Source organism: Canis lupus, chromosome 1 (assembly GCF_048164855.1).
Source record: "Canis lupus baileyi chromosome 1, mCanLup2.hap1, whole genome shotgun sequence".
Lineage (NCBI taxonomy): Eukaryota > Metazoa > Chordata > Mammalia > Carnivora > Canidae > Canis > Canis lupus.
Genome location: NC_132838.1, coordinates 82349813 through 82370565, shown reverse-complemented (window position 1 = coordinate 82370565; position 20753 = coordinate 82349813). Strand labels below are relative to the sequence as shown.

Here is a 20753-nt window from a genome sequence, read left to right as displayed (position 1 = left end):
TTACAGGTATGTAGAGTAAATGGAGGGGGTTTTTATCCAGAATTAGGGTTTCGCCTGGTAAGTACTGACAAAGTGAGAAGACAGAGGAGTGAAGAGTGAATTCAGGGGAATGATTAAATTACTGGTCATAGAATTTTAATAGTGAAGAGAGGGAACTGAGAATAGGAAGCAGAGGTGAAGGACAGAGAAAAGCTACAGGATCAATGAATGTGGGTCCCACAGGATCTGAAGGTTTAGTATTGAAGTACTAGAGAGGTGGTGGTGGTAGGAGAGTTAGGTTCTGGAGACTGGGTTTATGGAGAGGTCTAGCATATAGATATGATAAGATCTAGAAGAGTACAAGGCTCTGAGAGGCTATGGTTTTGGAAAGATCAATTTGTATGTTGAAATCACTTGGAAATTAGAGTTGCCAGGAGCTAAAATCAGAGAGAGATAGGAGAGGTTGTAATCTAGGGATGGATGGAGATTGCAACCAGGGAGGATATAGGGGGTTGTGCAGTCTTGTACGTAACATAAGAAAGCCAGGGGAGAGGAATACTTTTATTTTTCAAATAGTGGTGGTATTGTTTTGTACATTTTTAAAACTTAAGAAAAATTATTTTAGAGAAAGACAGAGAGAGAAGGTGAAGGGGGAAAAGGCAGAGGGAGGGAGAAACTGGAGTAAACTCCATGCCGACCATAGAACCTGACATTGGGCTCAATCTCAACACCCAAGATCATGACCTTAGCTGAAACCAAGAGTTGGACACTTAACTGCCACCCAGGTGCCCCTAAACTTCCCTTTCTTTACTCTTTCCTTCCATTTATGTATATGTAAGTTTTTCTCCTTTTTCACTGTATGGTACTCATACTATTGTATAGATGTACCATGATGAATTTAACCAGTCTCTGTTTGTTGAATATCTTCTTGTCCTACACAGGTTCAGAATATATTTGCTCACTGTGTAAAAAAATTAAGTGCTGTGCCTCAGGAATGATTAAAACAAGAGGAACATACTATGGTTTTATATAGATTAACTTAAAATTTAATAGTTGATCTCTATATAGATTCTGCTATTTCTAGTCTTGCTCTGCAAGAATATTCTTATTCTTTTTGGCACTAAATATAAAGGGTTGAATTTAATCCATTTTAGATTATGGGTTGAACCAAGAAGTTATCCTGGGCTAACTCTGATTCATCTTCTCACCTCTCCTTTTACAAGTTAAAGCAGAGCAGATGGATACATAAAAACTGATCAGAAAAAAAAACTAATCAGAAATTCAGAAATTATAATTCTGTAATGGAAGTCAGTGGTCAAATAAAATCTTTTCTCCCTTAGCATTTTTAATATAAATCTTTTAAACTGTATATTTTTGTTAAGATTATATTACTATACTATTTTTGCCTTTTATAGTGTTCTTGCTTTTAAGGGTTACGTTGGTATTTTGAGGGGGAGTTCACATAGTCTTCATTTACTTAAAATATGAATTATAGGTAGGAAAAAGATAAAGAATCTTCTCCATTTATTAAATGACAGTTCATCTGACTAAATTACAGCAGTGTGACAGTCTGGGAAAGTAGACAGTATAAGAAATGAAAGTCAGTATTTTCCATTTCATCTCTTTAGTACTTTGGGACTCTTGAAATATAACTCAGTTTATTTTTTTGATATCTATGTTATCTTTCAGTGTTTCGCCCCATATCTGCTAATGCCAAACTTCAGATGAATCGGCGATCAGATTTTGACTTTTCTGCCCCTAAGATAAATCTGGATGTTGAGTTACATGATATAGCAGTTGAGTTCAATAAACCACAGGTGATTTTTTTTTAGATGAAATTTTAAATTGTGAGCTATAATTTGATAAAAGCAGAACTAAGATTTTAAATGTATTTCAAAGTTCCTCAGTGTTACATGAAAACATCCTTTAAAAAGTCAAGAATTTAACTTTTTTAACAGTTGAACAAAAAAATCTTAAACATGTAATAAAGAGGCTTAATTTTTTCCTTCTTTAGTATTTCAGTGTTATGGAGCTTCTTGAATCAGTTGATATGATGACGCAAAATCTGCCATACAGGAAATTCAAACCTGATGTACCTCTTCACTATCATGCCAGAGAATGGTAAAATGACTTACATTTTAAAAAAATTGAGGTCTAATTTGACATATGAGTTTCAGGTTTATAACTTAATGATTTGATATTTGTATATGTTAACTTTTTTCTTTAGAATTTTTAAGATCTCTTAGCAACTTTCAAATATGCACAGCTTAACTATTAGGACCACGCTTTACATTGTATCCTCGTGACTTATTTTATAACTGTAAGTTTGAATGAACCTTTTCAGTCCCTTCACCCATTTCACTCACTGCCCTTGCTTTACCTTTGTCAACCACTAGTCTGTTCTCTGTATCTATAAGCTCAGTTTTTTGGTTTTTGTCTTTTAAGATAACATATGTAAGTAAGATTGTATAGAGTTTATCTTTCTCTAATTTCATTTTATATAATGTCCTCAGGGTCCATCCATGTTGTCACAAATGGCAAGATTTCATTCCTTTTCCTGACTAAATAATGTTCCACTATCCAACTCTGTGTGTGTGTGTGTGTGTGTGTGTGTGTGTGTGTGTATGGAACATTTTCTTTATCCATTCATTCCTTGATGGTCATGTTGGGTTTTTTTGTATCTTGACTATTGTTAATAATGCTACAGTGAATAATGGGGAACATACATCTTTCTGTGCTAGTGTTTTCATTTTCTTCTTCAGATAAACACCCAGGAGTAGAATTGCTTGATCCAGTTTTTTTTAGATTTCTAAAATACGGCATAAAAGTGAATTTTCTGGGATTATTAAAAACTATAGTTTGTGTCAAGCAGTGTCTTTTTTTTTAAGCAGTGTCTTTTAAAAAAAATTCAAACTTTCATATTATATACTTTAAACCTATATGATTAAACTTGAACATCAGATTATATGAGTCTATAAAATACAGCCCCTTTCTAAAATTCAAAAGCCTTCTCATTCTGTTTATTAAGCTCTTGCTGTTTTCTAGAAGTTGCAGTTACTCTTTTAGTTGACTTTTTAATTACTGTTCAGGTGACTAAAGTGCTGTTTGCCAAGTAATACTTTAATAGTCCTTCTGTAGAATTATGTCTTTTTTCTAACAAAATTCAGTGGTTTTGCTTGTTTTCACTCAGGAAAGAGAAAAGATTAATAACGTAATCTTAATACAAACTGGGCTGGGAAAAATCAAGTGCTCAGATAGTACACCATTTTCATAGTCTCTGTACTATAGTTATGAATGTCGTTTTGGAGCAGAAGCAACTTTATTTTTAGTACTGTTGGTTGGAGGGTGTTAAGTGCAGGGTTTTGTTTCTGTTTTCTAACTAGGTGGTCTTATGCTATACATGGTATTCTTGAAGTAAATGTCTGCCCCCGGTTACGGATGTGGTCATGGAAGCATATTAGAGAACACAGGCAAAAGATGAAGAAGTATAAAGACCTGTATAAAAAAAAGATAACAACTAAGAAGCCAGCTGGTGAAATTCTCATCGCTTTGGAGGTTAGCATTTTTTAAAATTGATGAGTACAAAAAAATTTTGTACTTCATGACTTCTCAGTCTTTAGTGACTAACACTTCCTATTTATTTTTATTTTTTACTGACCATTCTCTTTTACTTAGACTGTTTTGTAGTCCTATTCTTCACTTCAGTTGGGTGATATAAACTCTGGTGATATTCTCCTGGGAGCTGTTGAAATTGGAGATTATTCTCAAAATCTGAAGAGATTTGGGTTCATGCAAATAGTAACTTGAAGCTTCACATTATGACTTTTTTAACCCAGAGGCCTATAAAGCATTTGCTACATTGGTTCCAGTCTTCTGTGTGTCAGTTTCAAAGCTTTATGTTACCTGTCACCACTTCATTTCTCCTGTTACCATCTAATGGCAGTAGTTAAATAAATTTCCTGTTCTTTTATACATACTATGCTTGGAATTATAGCCAAGTCCCATCTGCCTTTCCTCATCTCTGTTTATCCCAGTTTTACTCCTTCTCAAGCTCTACTTAAGTCCCATCTCTTGTATGAACTTTCCTGAATTTTCTGCCCAGGGAGTCCCTTTTCTTTTTATTCTTCTGGCATTTCTAGTCTTTACCAGCAACTTTACATTTCATTATCTGTTGAGGTTTCCCTAAATACTAGTCTTTTCTCATAGCATTATAGTATATTCTAGAAAGGATTGCTTTATGAGTGGATGATATTTAGTTTAGGGAGACTGAGGGGAGGTAGCCTCTGGAAATTAATATAACCATTCTGAATCTAGGCCAATTTCTGATTTGGAGCCCCCTCAAGGTTGAGTTTTATTTTTATTTTTGAGGTAAGAGACTTTTTGCAGACCCAGACTATTATGGATGTTTGGGTTTAGAGTGTTTTTGGGTGGTTACAGATTTCCTTACTTTTTTTTTTTTTTTTTTAATCTTAACCTTAATCTTCCAAGTTCTACTGGATAGTAGAACCCTGAATGAAGGGTTGTTTTCTAGATAATAATAGATTACGGTTACTTCTCCAGGGGAGAAAAGATTTTAGCATGAAACTCTTAAAAGAGGTCATGGAAATAATGTATTGATATGATGAAAGATTTATTTTATTTTATTTTATTTTTTTTAAAGATTTTATCTATCTATTCACGAGACACACACACACACACACACACAGAGCGCTGGACACAGGCAGAGGGAGAAGCAGGCTCCATGCAGGGAGCCCGACATGGGACTCAATCCTGGGTTTCCAGGATCACACTCTGGGCTGAAGGTGGTGCTAAACCACTGAGCCACCCAGGCTGCCCAGATTTAGTTTAATTTAGTTTATTTCAGTAGCCATAAAAGCTTTGGAAAGTGTAGAATTTCAAAACAAGTTTAAGTGTATCTGGATCTACTTGGAATATACTAAAGATGACACACCAACTGTGCATATAATATGAAGGGTTTAGAATTGTGTTTTTACCTGAAAGTGACACTAATGTGTTTACCCTTAGTTGTAGTTAAAACCCAAATAAAAATCATTTTAAACAGTGCCTATATGATATCTTTTAGTATGTGTCTGTAAATCTTACTGTGATACTCATGTGCATGACATGTATGATTTCTTTAAGAAAGTTACTCTATCATTACTAATTTTCAAGCTGACATAATATACAAGCACAGCTTCTCAGAATGAAACAGAAATACTATGGTGATGGATGATCTATTTTCTGCATCCTATTATATCTTATTGTGTCAGTTTGTTAGCTTGTATATTGAAGTTTGATAATTTTTATAATCTTTGTGTAGACTATATGAAGTTACTCAAACACATTTTTGTTTATATTTTAAGGAGTTGGAAAAGACCTTGGATGTATTTAATATAACTATATCAAGACAACAGGCAGAAGTTGAGGTAATTCTAGATTATCTTTCAATTGGTAAAAATAAATCTAGATTCCATGTAGATTTGACAGATAACAGTGATATTATTAATGTTGTGCTGTAATATACTGTTTCCTAAAAGTTTACTTCTTCAAGTTTACTTCTTTGTGGTATAAGAAAATTGATTCAGTGTTTTGCCCCATCCATTTAAACTAGACAGATCCTGTGGTGAAAAATTTTATGTTAAATACTTTGACTAAATAATAATTCTTGCTAGATAATTATCAAACAATTCATATGAAGGTGAAAATCCAATTTTAGGAGGGTTGGTGAGATTACCATTACTTGTAAGACAGTAGGGTTAACTACCTGTAAATCCTAAATTTTTTTTTTAAGATTTTATTTATTCATGAGAGACAGAGAAAGAGAGAGACAGAGACACAGGTAGAGGGATAAGCAGGCTCCCCGCAAGGAGCCCAATTTGGGACTCTATTCTGGATCCCGGGATCACGCCCTGGGCCAAAGGCAGATACCCAGGTGTCCCGTGGAAATCCTAAATTCTTATGTTGGGCTAATGTTGTAGTTACTGTGTTTTGTTTTCAGTTTGTATATCATTTACGTTTTTTCACTGGAATAAATTTTGGAAAAGTAGTTTTTCTCTTTCTTGAGATTGCTAAATAAAGGATAATTTATCATTTATTTGAAAATTTATGTATTTTAGGCAAAGAAAGCTGGATATAGGATTTTCAAAGAAGGTGCAAAAGATTCAGAGGAAAATAAAGGATGGTTTAGTTGGCTGTGGACTTGGTCAGAACCAAGAAGTAAAGAACAACCAGATGTTAAACCTGGAAGTATGTCCATTTCATTTTATTAGTAATGCAGTTAATCATCAGGTTAATTTAATGCAGCTCATCATCAGATGTAAAAATAAAATTTTGTAGAAAATTTTCTAAGATAAGCATATATTTATATCATATGTGATTTATCCTTTTAATCAATGAAATTACATTAAAACATTGGAAATGTATACACCAAACGAAAATTGAGTTTTTTATCTTAATGTTTACAAAAGAACATTACGTTCCAGATTTAATGAATTTGTGTTGTATAGTAATAAAAATTCCCAAGGGTATAAGGCATTGTAAATTTTTGTTGAAATTGTTTCTTAGAAAGGTTTTTATTTCCTTACCAAATGTTTAAGATCATAGCTTTGAAGACTTAGGGGCTTAAGATTATATCCTAGATCTATTACTTACTAGCAATGTAGCCCAGGCAAATTATTGAAATTCTCAAAACCTCAAGTTTATCACCTGTAAAATGGGAAATTATGATATTAATGCTTCTTGCGTTGTATGCTAAGTATGTTACTTAGCACAATACCATTAAGTTAATCATTTTGTGAACTTGCTTAATCCAAATATTTAGAAATTTGTATTGCTAAATTTATATATTTAGCAATTTATATTTTTGGAGACTAATCTTTCTAAAATTGCCAATCCCATCCTAACACTCAGTGCTTATGATTTCCTTTTTCTTTTTTTTAATTAAATTTTTAATTTCTTAAAAGTATAAAAACAGAATTAAATTTGCCAATTTGATAAGGCAGCTTAATTGTGGGTTAGTTTTATCTTACCAGTTAAGAGTGCAAAAACACTTTTTTTATGATTATAGTTCTTGAAGAGATGTTGACACCTGAAGAAAAAACTTTACTCTATGAAGCAATTGGCTATAGTGAAACAGCAGTTGATCCCACCTTGCCAAAAACAGTAAGATGTTTTCTTGCCTTATACCTGAGAGTTTAATAGTTAGATATGCCTACTTTTAATCCTTTCAGAAATATGTTATTTATTGTATTGTCCTTGCCTGGTCTGTACATGTTATATTTTAGTTTCCAAGGTAAGAATAAAAATTGCCCGTGCTTTGTAGTGTCAATGTGGTGATTCTTTAACATATAAAGGGTTGTTTTTAAAATATTTTTTGGTTATTGGAAGGAATAAGCTTTATGAATAAGAGTTTTTGTTGTCTTTATATGTATATTTCTTTTCATTTTATTCCTCTCAATATATTCTAGTTTGAAGCCATGAAGCTTTTTGTTCACTTGAAAAGCATGTCTATTGTTCTAAGAGAAAAACAAGAGACACCTGAGCTGTTGGATATTGTAGTAGAAGAATTTAGCACTTTGATTGTGCAAAGACCAGGAGCACAAGCCATTAAGTAAGTGTTTTTCTTTTCCTTGAAGGAAAATATTTCAGTGTGAGGTTGGAAGTTAGATTATAAGTCTTACGGTATTTTGTAAGGGTACTATGGTTTAATGTATCTTTATATATTTTTAGGAACTTATATTTTAGAATTATTAAAGTAATAAAGGTTCAATAGAAAACTCTATTGTAAGGAAATGTAGAAGGACACTGAAGAATAAAACAAAAATGTCAGCCATCACACTCTACAAAAAGAAACCGTATCAACAATTTGGTTTTATCTGGGAATATATTCTACTTTTGTTTTTAAAAATAATTTTATTGAGATATAATTAATATACAATGCAATTAATCTTAAAGTGTAGAACTTGTTTATCACACTCTTGATGTCATACACATGCATAATTTACGTGCAAGTTACCATTATCTTAATTCTAGTACTGTTTTACACCCTAAAAAAAAGAAATCCTATACCTGTTAGCAGTCTCACTCCCCATACTCCCCTCTTTCCATTGTATGATGACAAGTAATTTACTTTCTATTTCTAAGAATTTGTCTGTTGAGGGCATTTCATATGAATAGGTATCATAAAATATATGGCCTTTTCCATTCGGCTTCTTTCATGTAGCATGATATTTTCCAGGTTCATTTATAGCATAGCAAGAATTAGTATTTTTTTCTATCGCATTCCATTGTGTGGATATACCACATTTTGTTTGCCCATTCATCAGATGATGGTATTTGGTTTGTTTGTACTTTTCAGCTATTACAAATAATGTTGTTATGGAATTTTACAGACCATATTTTGTATGGACAATAAGTCTTAAATTTTCTTGGGTACATACTTAGGAACAGAACTGTTTCCTCACATGGTAATTCTGTATTTAATTTTCTGAGGAATTGTCAGACTGTTTTCCAAAGCAGCTGCACCATTTTATATTCCCACAGTCAGTGTATAAGATTTCTTATTAATCTATATCCTTGCCAACACTTACCTGTCCTTTTGATTACAGCTATCCTAAGGGGTGTGAATTGGTATCTCACTACTCTTTCGATTTGCATTTCCCTGATACCTAACAATATTAAGCATCTTGTGCTTATTGGTTGTTTCTGTATATTTTTTAGAGAAATGTATATTAACTTATTTTGCCCATTTTTAACTTGAATTGTCTTTTCATTATTTGGTTCTAACAGTTCTTTATTAAGAGTCCTCTGTATATTATTGATGAAAATCTTTTATCTCATAAGAAATTTATAATTATTTTGTCTCATTTTTTTTCTTTTCATTTTTTTGATGGTATTCTTTGCCAGATGTTTTTGGTTTTGATGAAGTCCAGTTTATTTTTTATTTTGTTGCAATGAAGACTCAAGAAGTCTTTGTCTAACTCAAGGACACAAGGATAAATTTCTGTATATTCTTGTGAGAATTTTACATTTTTATCTCTTAAATTAGATTTATGACCCATTTTGAGTTAACATTTATATATGGTGTGAGTTTGGGGTCCAGTTTCATTCTTCTGCATGAGATTATTCATTTGTTCCAGCAACATTTGTTGCAAGACCTTATATCTCCATTGAATGATCTCCGTATCCTCATCAAAAAGAGTTTACCATAAATGTAAGAATTTATGTCTGGACTCTATTCCCATTGATCTATACAACCTTCTGCCAGTAGTACACTGTATTGATGACTATAGTTTTGTAATAAAATTTGAAATCAGAAAGTTTATCCTCCAGTTTTGTATCATTATCAAGATGGTTTTAGCTCTTTTAATTTTCTTGAATTTCTTTGTATCTTTTAGGATCATCTTGTCCATTGTTGCCAAAAAATTTCAGTTTACATTTGATAAAGACTTTATTAAATCTGTAGATCAGTTTTGGGTACTGAAATTTAAGTGGTATTTTTTTAACACCTATGAATATGGATGCCTTTCCATTTACTTAGATCTTCATTAATTTCAACAATTATTTCATATTTTTCAGAGTACAAGTTTTATACCTTTTTGGGTAAATATATTCTCTTGTATTTCATTGTGTTTGATGCTGTATGGGAGGAAAGAGTTTCCTCAACCCTTTTTGAGATTAACAAGGGAGAAGCATACGGATTTATTTCAATAAAAGTTTAATGGAAATGCATTCATAATGAAATGTAGATCCAAAGAACCAGTTAGAGTAGACTGTGTTAGGTCTGATGAAGAGTGGACAGTTGTGGAGGGATATGATAGGTCAAGGAGCATAAGATAGGTATAGTAGACTGGGGGAAACTTAGCAAGCCCTGTTCATTAGGACTCTTTTCAGTTTACCTTTGCCTTTAGAGATAAGGATGCCTCTTTCCTCTAGCTATAGAGAGGGAGAGGGTACATGTTATGTGAGTGTTTTATGACCTATGTTTGAGAGGGGAGAGGGTAGGGGAATATCGGAGTGATCTTCCTGCTTTTATTTTCTCAAAGCCCTTCAACTTAAAATACTCAGTATACCAAGGTACCATATTTTGGGGGCAGTATGTCCTGAACCCCATCAGTACTATTACACTTGGCATCATGTTCTTAATTTCATTTTTGGATTGTTTATTACAAATATATAAAAATACAATTGATTTTTGTATATTGATCTTGTACCCTGCAATCTTGATGAACTTGTTAATTAGTTCCAGTAGTTTTTAGTGAATTCCTTAGGATTTTCTGCATACTTGAGCATTGCATCTGCAAATAGAAATAGTTTTACGTCTATATTTCCATTGTGGACACCTTTTCTTCATTTCTTAATTGCCTTTAGGACATCTTTTTCTAGTTCTTTATCTTAAGGAGAAGTGCTCAGTCTCTTAAATATGATGGAAAGAGTGGGTTTTTCATAGATGCCTTTTATCAGTTTTGAGAAATTTCCTTCTATTCCTAGTTTATTGAGGTTTTAGTATTTTTTTTGGGGGGGGTGGGGGTTTGGCATGGAAGTTGATTAGAGTTTTGTCAAATGCATTTTCTTTGTCCCTTGAGATGAAAGTGTAGTTTTTGTCCTTTATTCTTTTGATTTATGGTGTATTACCTTAATTGATTTTAACATGATAAAATAACTACATTCTTTTGGTCATATATATGGTCTTTTTCACATATAGCTGGATTTGGTTTACTGGTGAGGATTTGTACGTCTGTGTTCGTATGAGAATGATGGTCTATATTTTTCTTGTGATGGCTTTGTGTATTTTTTGTATTAGGATAATACTGTTTTTAAAAATGAGCTGGGAAGTGTTCTCTTCCTCTTTGGAATAGTTTGTAAAGAACTGGTATTGATTCTTTATTAAATGTTTAGTGGTAGAATTCACCAGTAATGTCGTAGGGACCTGAGCTTGTGGGAAGAAGTTTTTCAATATGAACTTAATCTGTACTTCTCCTTAGGTCTATTTAGATTTTCTGTGGTTTTTATTTTGTATTTTTTAGTCCGTTTCAGTAGTTTGTTCCTTTTTAGGAATTTGTCCATTTTATTTAAGCTGTCGAATTTGCTGACATGTAGTTATTTAGTGTTACCATGTAATCTTTTTCTTTGTGTGAGATTGGTTATAGTGTCTTTTTTCATTCCTAATTTTTCTGAATCTTGGCTCTTATTTCTTAATTTAGTTAGATTTCTTTTTTTAAGGAGCTTTGGTTTTGCTTTTTCTATATTTTTTCATTCTCTGTTTTATTAAATTATTTTCCAATCTTTTTATTTTTAAAATTTTGTTTGCTTTAGGCTTAGGTTACTTTTCTTTTTCAAGTATCTTTAACTGGTATGTTAGTGATTTGGGAATTTTTTATTTTTGTAGTGTATGCATTCACTAATTAATTTTATTTTAATGAATTTTCTTTGTTGGAGTAAAATTGACATAAAATTAATCATTCTAAAGAGTACAGTTTAGTGGGATTTAATATATTCATAATTTTGAATATTCACCACCCCTATCTAGTCAAAATATCATTACCACAGAGTAAAACTCCACACTCATTAAGAATTACTCCCCTCTTCCTGGTCCCTGGAAAACACGAGTCTGCTTTCTGTTTTTGGATATATCATATAAATGAAATCATACATTACGTGACCTTTTGTGTCTGCTTTATTTCACTTAGCATAATGTTTTCAAGGCTCATCTGTGTTGTTGTATATATCAGAATTTCATTCCTTGTTAAGCTTGCACAATACTCCATTGTACGTATTTACCACATTTTGTTTATTCATCTGTTCTATGGAAATTTGAGTTCTTTCCACCCTTTGGCTATTGTGATAATACTTCACAGTGAACATTCATGAATGTGGATTTGAGTATAAATTCTTTTGCTATGTACCTAGGAATAGAATCGCTGAGTTATAGTATTATTCTAACTTTCTGAGGAAGCACCAATGTGGATTTCATAGGGCTGCACCGTTTTACATTTCCATCAGCAGTGTACAAGGATTTCAGATTTTCCATATTCTTACCAATACTTATTTTCTTGTTTGTGCTTTTAAATTACAGCTGTTTTTTTGGGTGTGAAATATGGTTTCTCAGTTTTATTTCCTTAATGTCTAATGATACTGAGCATCCATTCATATGGATGTTGACTATCTGTACATCTTCATTGGCTCCATTTTTTAGTTGAGTTATTCTTTGTTGAGTTGTAATAATATATATTCTAGACTCTAGATATGTGATATTTAGCTTGTCCTTACATTCTTTCACTTGTCTTTGCATTTTCTTGATAATGTCCTTTGATGCATGGTTTTTAATTTTGATAAAGTATAATTTATCTGGGGTTTTTGTGTCATCGCTTATGCTTTTGATGTTATATCTCAGAAAGTTTGCCTAATCCAAGATTATGGAAATCTAGTGCTATATTTTGTAAGAGTATTAAAGTTTTAACTCTTACATTTGGGTTTATGATCCACCTTGAGTTAAGTTTTGTATGTGGGGTAGACAGTGAATAAATACAATTTGATTAAGTTGTATGTGGATATCCAGGTATCCTAACACCACTTGTTTAAGAGATTATTTTTCCCCATTGAATGATGGGGATTGTTACCCTTGTTGAAAATCATTTGGCCATAGATACATGGCTTTATTTTTGGACTCTAATTCTATTTCCTTCCATTCTATAGACTCATTGTGTCTGTTCATATGTCACTTCCACACTGCTTTGATTACTATAGCTTTGTAGTAAATTTTAAAATTGGAAAGTGCAAGTCTTTTATCGTGTTCTACTTTTTCAAGAATATTTTGGATATTTGAAGTACCTTGCAAATCCGTATGAATTTGAGGATTTGTATATTCCATTCCACACACAAGGTACTTTGAATTTGATAGGGATTACATTAAATTTATAGATTGCTTTCAGTAGTATTGCCATCATAACAATAGTAAGTCTTCCAATCAATGAGTATAGATATCCTTCCATTTATTTATGTCTTTTTACATTTGTTTCAACAATTTTTTGTTCACTGTTCATGTCTTACACTTTTTTGGTTAAATATTTTCTTAAATGTTTACAATTTTGGATGTTACTGGGATGGAATTGTCAGTTTCTTCAGTTTATTCATTGTAGGTGTATGGCAGCACAGTTGATTTTTGCATGTAAATCTTGTGAGTTGCAACTTTGCTGAATTATTAACTCTATTTTTTTTGTAGATCCTTTGGGATTTTCTACATACAATTGATCCTTGAACAACATGGGTTTGAACTGCATGGGTTCATTTATCTGTGGATTCTTTTTTTTTTTTTTTTTTTTTTACAGTACTGCAAATGTATTTTTTCTCCCTTATGATTTAAAAATTTTTTCCTCTATATTTTAAGAACATTGTATAAAACGCATATCACAAAATATATGTCAATGATTTGTTTATGCTATTGGTAAGGCTTCTCATCTGTGAGAAGTTATTAGGAATTTGTGAGACAGAAGTTATATCTGAATTTTTGACTATGCGTATTGTCATTGCCCCTAACCCCTGTGTTGTTCACTCATGTAGAGTGATACCATCCATGAGTAGAGATTTTCATTTCTTCCTTTCCAATTAGATGCCTTTAACTTTTTTTTCTTGGCTAATTACCTTGGGTGGAACTTCTAGAACAGGGTTGAAAGTGAACATCCTTGTCTGTTCATGGAGGGAAAGCTTTTGATCTTTTACCAGTGAGTATGATTCTAGTTGTGGGTTGTGTTTTTTTTTTTTTTTTTTTTTTTAATATATATATAAATGCCCTTTTGCAGGTTGGGGAAGTACACTGTATTCCTTACTTTTGAAAAAAAATTTTTTAAAACGATTTTAGAATAAATTTTTTTTTGCATTGTTTGAGATGATCTTGTGGCTTTGTCATTCTATTAATAGATTGTTTTATTGCTTTTTTATTTGCAACCCCATCAAATAGATTCCTAGAATAAATCCTACCTGGCCATGATGTAGTCTTTTTAATAGGCTGTTAAATTTGGTTTGCTAGTATTTTAAGTGAGAGTGTGTGTGCATGAGCCAGGGATGGGGGTTAGGAGCAGAAGGAGAGCAGACTTGCCACTGAGCAGGGAGCCCAGTGCAGGGTGGACTCTAAGACCCTAGGATCATGACCTGAGCCAAAGGCAGATGCTTAACCAAATAACCACTCAGGCACCCCAGTTTGCTAGTATTTTGTTGAAGTTTCTGCATCTGTCTTCATAAGAGATTTTAATTTAATTTAATTAATTAATTTTATTTTTTTTGTTTTGTTTTGTTTTATTTCATTTATTTAATTATATTTATTTAATATTTAATTATTTTATTTATTTTATTTTATTTTATTTTATTTTATTTTATTTTATTTTATTTATTTTATTTATTTTATTTATTTATTATTTTATTATTTTATTTATTTTTTATTTTTATTTATTTTTATTTTTTATTGTTTTTATTATTTTAATTTTTTAATTTTTTAATTTAATTTTTATTTTTTATTTTTTAATTTTTAATTTTTTAATTTAATTTAATTTAATTTATTTTTTATTTTATTTATTTTATTTATTTAATTTAATTTATTTTTTTATTTATTTTAATTTAATTTAATTTAATTTAATTTAATTTAATTTAATTTAATTTAATTTTAAAAATGGCTTTTAGTTTTGTTTTTTACTTTTTTCTTTCCTCATGATGTATTTCCTTGACTTTGGTATTAGGGGAATTCCGGCCTCAGAATGAATTAGGAAGTGCTCCCTCTTCTGTTTTCCGGATTAATTTCAGAAGGATTGATATTCTTCTTTAAATATTTGATAGAAATCACTGATAAAACCAACCATCTGGTCTTGGACTCTTCTTTCTTTGTTGGGAGGTTGATTACTTTTGGAGATTGATTACTGATTCAGTTTCCTTTTGAGTTATAGATCTTTTCTGATTTTCTGTTCTCTTGAGTCAGGTTTTGTAATCTTGTATGTTTCCAGGAATTTGTCCATTTCATTTAGGATATATATTTTCTTTATGTCCTATCATTTGCAATACATTTTTATAATTATTTTTTTTCCTTCAAGGTATGTAAGAATACTGTCACTTTCATTTCTGACTTTAGTTATTTGTGTCTTTTTTTTTTTCTTAGTGTAGGTAAAGATTTTTTAAGTATGTTTTTCAAAGAGGCAAGTTTTTGTTATCTTTATTATTTCTGTGAGCTTTGGGTTTTCTCTTTTCTAATTGAGGTATAAAGTAATGCTATTGATTTGATACGTTTGTTTTTTAATGTGGTTATTTAGAGATAAAAATTTACTTATGAGCATCACTTTGGATATATCCCTTAAGTTTTGTCATGCTGCGTTTAATTTATGTTCATTTCAAAGTATTTTCTAATTTTCCTTGCCCTTTTTTGACCTATTGACTAAGAATATTTTGTTCAGTTGCCACATATTTGAGAATCTTAAGTTTTCCCTCTGGAAATTTACCAGAAGCTTTTGGAATTTACTTCCAAGATTTCCAACATTGTTGCCATTGTGATTGGGGAGGATTTTTTATATAATTTCACTCTGTAAAGTTTTAAAGACCTGTTTTGTGGCCAAGCACATGGTCTGGATCTGTCTTGGGAGAGTGTTCCATGTGCCTACACTTGAAAAGAATGTGTATTCTGCTGTCGGGTGGAATGTCCTATATAAGTTAAATATAATTAGTTTATAATTTTGTTCAGATTCTCTGTTACTTTATTTGTTTCTTGGTCTAGATGTTCTGCATTTATTGAAGATGGTATATTAGAGTTTCCCGTTGTTATTGTAGAATTGTCTGTTTTTCTCTTGAGTTTTGTCAATGTGGGGATTCATATTTACATCTTTGAATTTACCCTTTATCAATATAAAGTGAACATTTTGTTATAGAACATTTTTTTAATTAAAGACTATTTTGTGTGATATTAATGTTAATAGTGTTCTCATTTGGTTACAAGTTGCACAGATTCTTTTTCCATCCCTTCACTCTCAGCTTTTGTGTCTGGATGTAAAGTGAGTCTTTTGTGCACAACATATTGAATCATGTTTTTTCATGTGTTTTGCTAGTCTCTATTTTTATTTTTATTTATTTATTTTTTATTTTTTTAGTCTCTATTTTTAAATTGGTGAGTTTAATAACATTGACATTTAAAATGATTACTGTCCAGAAAATACTTAAGACATTTTGCCATTTGTTTACTATATATCTTTATACTCCCCCCACCCCACCCCAGTGCCTCCAATTCTGCCTTTCTGTTGTTTGATTTCTTTTTGATTCTGTCCACATTTCTTTTTCTGTATACATTTTATTCACTGTCTTGGTGGATACCATGGAAATTACAATTAACATTCTAAATTTAAGACAGTCTAGTTTAAATCCGTACCAACTTAGCTATAGTAATCTACAGAAACTCTGCTCCTACACAGGTATGTTCTTTGCCTTTATGTTATTATGTTCACAAATTACATCTTTATATATACATTGCATGCCTGTTCATCTAGATTTATGATTGATTTGTGCTTTTTGTCTTTAAATCCTAGAGGAAGTAGAAGAGTTAGGAACCAGAAATAAAATAACACTGGCTTTTATATCCACCTATGTAGTAGCCTTACCATAGTTTTTTATTTCTGCATATAGTTTACAGTTACTGTCTATAGGGTACTGTCCTTTCATTTTAGCCTGTAAGTTCCCTTAACATTTCTTCTAGGGCAGATCTATTATTGACGAACTCCCTTGGCATTTTTTTCAGCTGTAAATGTCTTAATTTCTTTTCATTTGCCAGATAGAAGTCTTAGTTGATGTTTAAAAAATTTCAACACTTAGAGTATCATCCCACTGCCTTTCGGCCTCTGTGGTTTCTGATAGATTAGCTGTTAACCTATTAACTATCCTTTGCATGTGATGAGTTGCTTCTCTCATGCTGCTTTCAAGATTTTATCTTCGTTTTGGTTTTGACTGATTATAATGTGTTCTGTGTGTGTCTTTTTGAGCTGATCTTTATTAGAGTGCATTCAGCTTCTTTGATGGTTAGATTAATGGCTTTTATCAAATTTGACAGATTTGGGACCACTGTTTCTTCAAATATTCTTTCTTTTTTTTTAAATTTTTTTTAATTTTATTTTACTTATTAATGATAGGCACACAGTGAGAGAGAGAGGCAGAGACACAGGCAGAGGGAGAAGCAGGCTCCATGCACCGGGAGCCCGACGTGGGATTCAATCCCGGATCTCCAGGATCGCTCCCTGGGCCAAAGGCAGGCGCTAAACCGCTGCGCCACCCAGGGATCCCTCAAATATTCTTTCTGTCCCCTTTTCTATTCTTCTGGGATGCCCAGAATACATGTGTAGGTCTGCTTGATACTCTCCCACCTAGGCACTGTGTAGTTCTTTGTTCTTTGTTTCTTCTTCCTTCCCCTCCCGTCCCCCCTCCTTTCCTAACTTCTTTTCTTTTCTCTTTTCTTTCTGTTCTTTTCAGAGGAAGAGAGAAATGGAGATGGGGCAGAGGGTGAGGGAAGGAGAGACTCCTCAGCAGTCTCCACACCCATCATGGAACCCAAAGCAGAGCTTGATCATATGGCTCCAAGATCATGACCTGAGCCAAAATCAAGATTCAGAGGCTTAACAGCTGAGCTACCCAGGCACTCTTCATTTTTTCATTCAATTCCTCAGACTCAGTAATTTCACTTGTCTGCATTCAATTTGACTTATTCTTTTGGCTTCTCACATCTGCTCTTGACCTTTTCTAATGTTTTTTCCTTTCAGCTATTATATTCTTATCTACAAATTTTCTATTCGTATTTTACACTTAATATCTCTCTATTTAGGGATGCCTGGGTGGCTCAGTGGTTGAGTATCTGCCTCTGGCTCAGGTCGTGATCCTGGGGTCCTGGGATCAAGTTCCATGTTAGGCTGCTTACAGGGAGCCTGCTTCTTCCTCTGCCTGTGTCTTTCCCTCTCTCTGTGTGTCTTTCATGAATAAACAAATAAAATCTTAAAAAAACAACTCCCTATTTATATTGTTTCTATATCTTTTACTTGATTTCTTTACACCTTTGTCCATGATTTCCTTTAGATTGTAGAGTGCAGTTAAGGCAGCTTGTTTATCTTTAGTACATTCTTCCTGTGTATGGTTTATAATTTATTTGTTTAAAAATTGGCATTTTGTATTGTAAAATGTGTTAACTACGGAAATTAGATTCTCCTTTTTCACCTGTATTTGTTGTTTATTATTGAGGGCTGTAGTCTTTCATTTGTGTACTGACTTTAGTGGGTAGAATTATTTCCTCCGAAAAGTTATGTCAAGTTCTAACTCTTGTACCTGTGACTGTAACCTTAGTTTGGAATAGGGTCTTTCTACATATAATGAAGTTCATAACTAACGAATTTGAATGAAGTAGATTAGAGTTTAATCTACTATAGATTCGAGTGAGCCCTAATTCAATGGCTGGTGGTGTTATAAGAAGAGAGAAATTTTAATACAGACATACAAGAAACAAGAAGACTGGAGAAGAAGATTTGTAGACAGACACACAAGAATGCCAGAGAGGTGAAAGTGATAGGCATAATATATGTGCAGGCTAACTTGTACCAAGGATTCCTGGCAACAGTAAGAATCTTGTAGAAGAACAAGAAGAAAGAGTAAGAGTAAGAATCTTGTAGAAGAAACATATTATCCCTCTAAGCCTCCAGGAAGAACCAGCAGATTTCAAACATCTGAACTCTATATCTGTGAAAGAATAAGTTCTTGTTTTAAGACACTCAGTTTGTGATAATTTATTATACCAGCCCTAGCAAATGAATACAATGAATTTTCCAAACTATTTTTTGAGAAGACTCTATTCTTTGTCATTTGTGATTACTTAAGTATCTGTTCCATTATTTCAGTGATCAGGCAGTTAATTGACAGATTTCCTTAAATTCTTTTTTTTTTTTTTAAGATTTTTTTAATCTATTTATTCTTGAGAGACAGAGAGAGGCAGAGACATAGGCAGAGGGAGAAGCAGGCTCCATGCAGGGAGCCTAACATGGGACTCGATCCCGGGTCTCCAGGATCACACCCTGGGCTGAAGGCAGGCGCTAAACTGCTGAGCCACCCAGGTTGCCCTATTTCCTTAAATTCTTAAAACCCAAACAGAGAAATACTCTCTAGGTCCTTGTACTTGGCTCTGGGCTGTGGTACTTCAGTGCTGTGCCAGGCTTCCTACAGCTCTGCCTTAGCATTCACCCCCTGCTTGCATGGAGCTCACAAATCTGTTAGAAGTGCATGCCCAGGCTCCTCTCAGGTCTTTGCTGAACATACATTGGGTCCTCAGTATGTGTGTTGCTCTCTGGCATTCATGGTTTACATTGTGGCCTTTCTGAGCCTTTTTCCCCAAAGAAACTTCCTTTCAGCCTCATTCCTGGGTACTGGGATCTGGCTGGTATTTTCCCCATCTACTATCTCTTGTTCCAGACAGCTATCATTAATCTATTTCTTTAAGTTTTGGGGCAGATGTTACTTTTGCCTGCATGACAGGTAACAAAATAGAGGTCACCCTCTACACTGGTTCTTTAGGGAACTGTCAAACAGGTGAAAACACTTGACATCATTATTTTAAGGACAAGACTCCTGTCTTCCTTCATTTGAGCAGGAACAATAAGATACCACAGCCTGGAATTATAAAAAAAACTGAAATTTATTTCTCACAGTTCAGAAAGCTGGAAGTACAACACTAGCAGACCAACACTGCCAGGTTCTGCTAGAAACCCTCTTCCAAATTTCAGACTGCCAGGTTCTTGCAGTGTCTTCATAAGATTAAGGGGCTAGGGTTCTCTGTAGGGTCTCTTTTATAAGACCTCTAATCCCATAGCACTCATGACTTATTCACCTCCCAAATGCCCCAGATACTATCACAATGGGCACTACTCTTTGAACAAGTGAATTTTGAGGGAAACACACATTCATACCTTAGCATCTTGTATCAGTTTGCTGGCTCCAGCAGGCCACATCAGAATGTGGCCCACTTAGCATTCTCACTGCTGTGCTTGGGAATGGGGAATGGTAGAAAGTTAAATAAAAATGCCAAAGTGCTTCCTTTCTGAAAGAAAAGAAATGTAGCTGTCTTCATTAAGCACTTCCTTGGTTGATGTAAGTTTTTGATTAAGTTCCAGACTTGCAGAGATGTTGACTCTGGCAATTTTTGCTAGCTTAATGTAGAGACTAATTCTTGGAGCACCTTACTCTGCAATTTTCAATGATATTCCTCTATTACTTTTTTTTTGAAAGACTTTATTATTTTTATTTTTTTAAAGATTTTATTTACTCATTTGAGAGAGGGAGGAGCTGAAAGAGAGAGCAAGGGCGGGGGGATTGAGCAGAGGGAAGAGAAGCAGACTCCCTTCTGAGCAAGGAGCCCAATGCAGGGCTGAATCCCAGGACCTGGAGGTCTTGACCTGAGCCAAAGGCAGCCACTTAACCAACTGAGCCACCCAGGCTTCTGTATTCATTTATTTTTAAAACTAGGTTAAGTTTACAAAAAATTTGGGAGGAAGGTACAGAAGTTACCTCTCTACCTCCTGCGCATGCGCAGCCTCCTCCATTTTCAACATCAAGCACTAAAATGGTGTGTTTTTTTGTTTTATTAATGATGAGCTTACATTCATTGACACATGCTCACCCAAAGTTCATCGTTTATATTGCCATTCATTCTTAATGGTGTGTTTTCCTATGGGTTTGGACAATGACATGTCCATTACTGTATCATACAGAGTATTTTCATTGCTTTA

The 20753-nt window shown here is 33.1% G+C and overlaps 1 protein-coding gene across 6 annotated transcripts in view; it reads left to right on the top strand.

Annotated features, from left to right (window-relative positions):
* Positions 1 to 20753, top strand: part of VPS13A (vacuolar protein sorting 13 homolog A) — a 235170-nt gene that overhangs the window by 41405 nt on the left and 173012 nt on the right. For 5 of the 6 annotated variants that reach the window (XM_072837699.1, XM_072837698.1, XM_072837702.1 and 2 more), the window contains exons 11-17: positions 1669 to 1796; positions 1994 to 2100; positions 3363 to 3534; positions 5343 to 5405; positions 6096 to 6225; positions 7046 to 7140; positions 7446 to 7588. In XM_072837699.1, the coding sequence (XP_072693800.1) occupies positions 1669 to 1796; positions 1994 to 2100; positions 3363 to 3534; positions 5343 to 5405; positions 6096 to 6225; positions 7046 to 7140; positions 7446 to 7588 (838 nt within the window). The remainder of the gene's footprint in view (positions 1 to 1668; positions 1797 to 1993; positions 2101 to 3362; positions 3535 to 5342; positions 5406 to 6095; positions 6226 to 7045; positions 7141 to 7445; positions 7589 to 20753) is intronic. The other variant, XM_072837703.1, reaches the window with a different exon arrangement.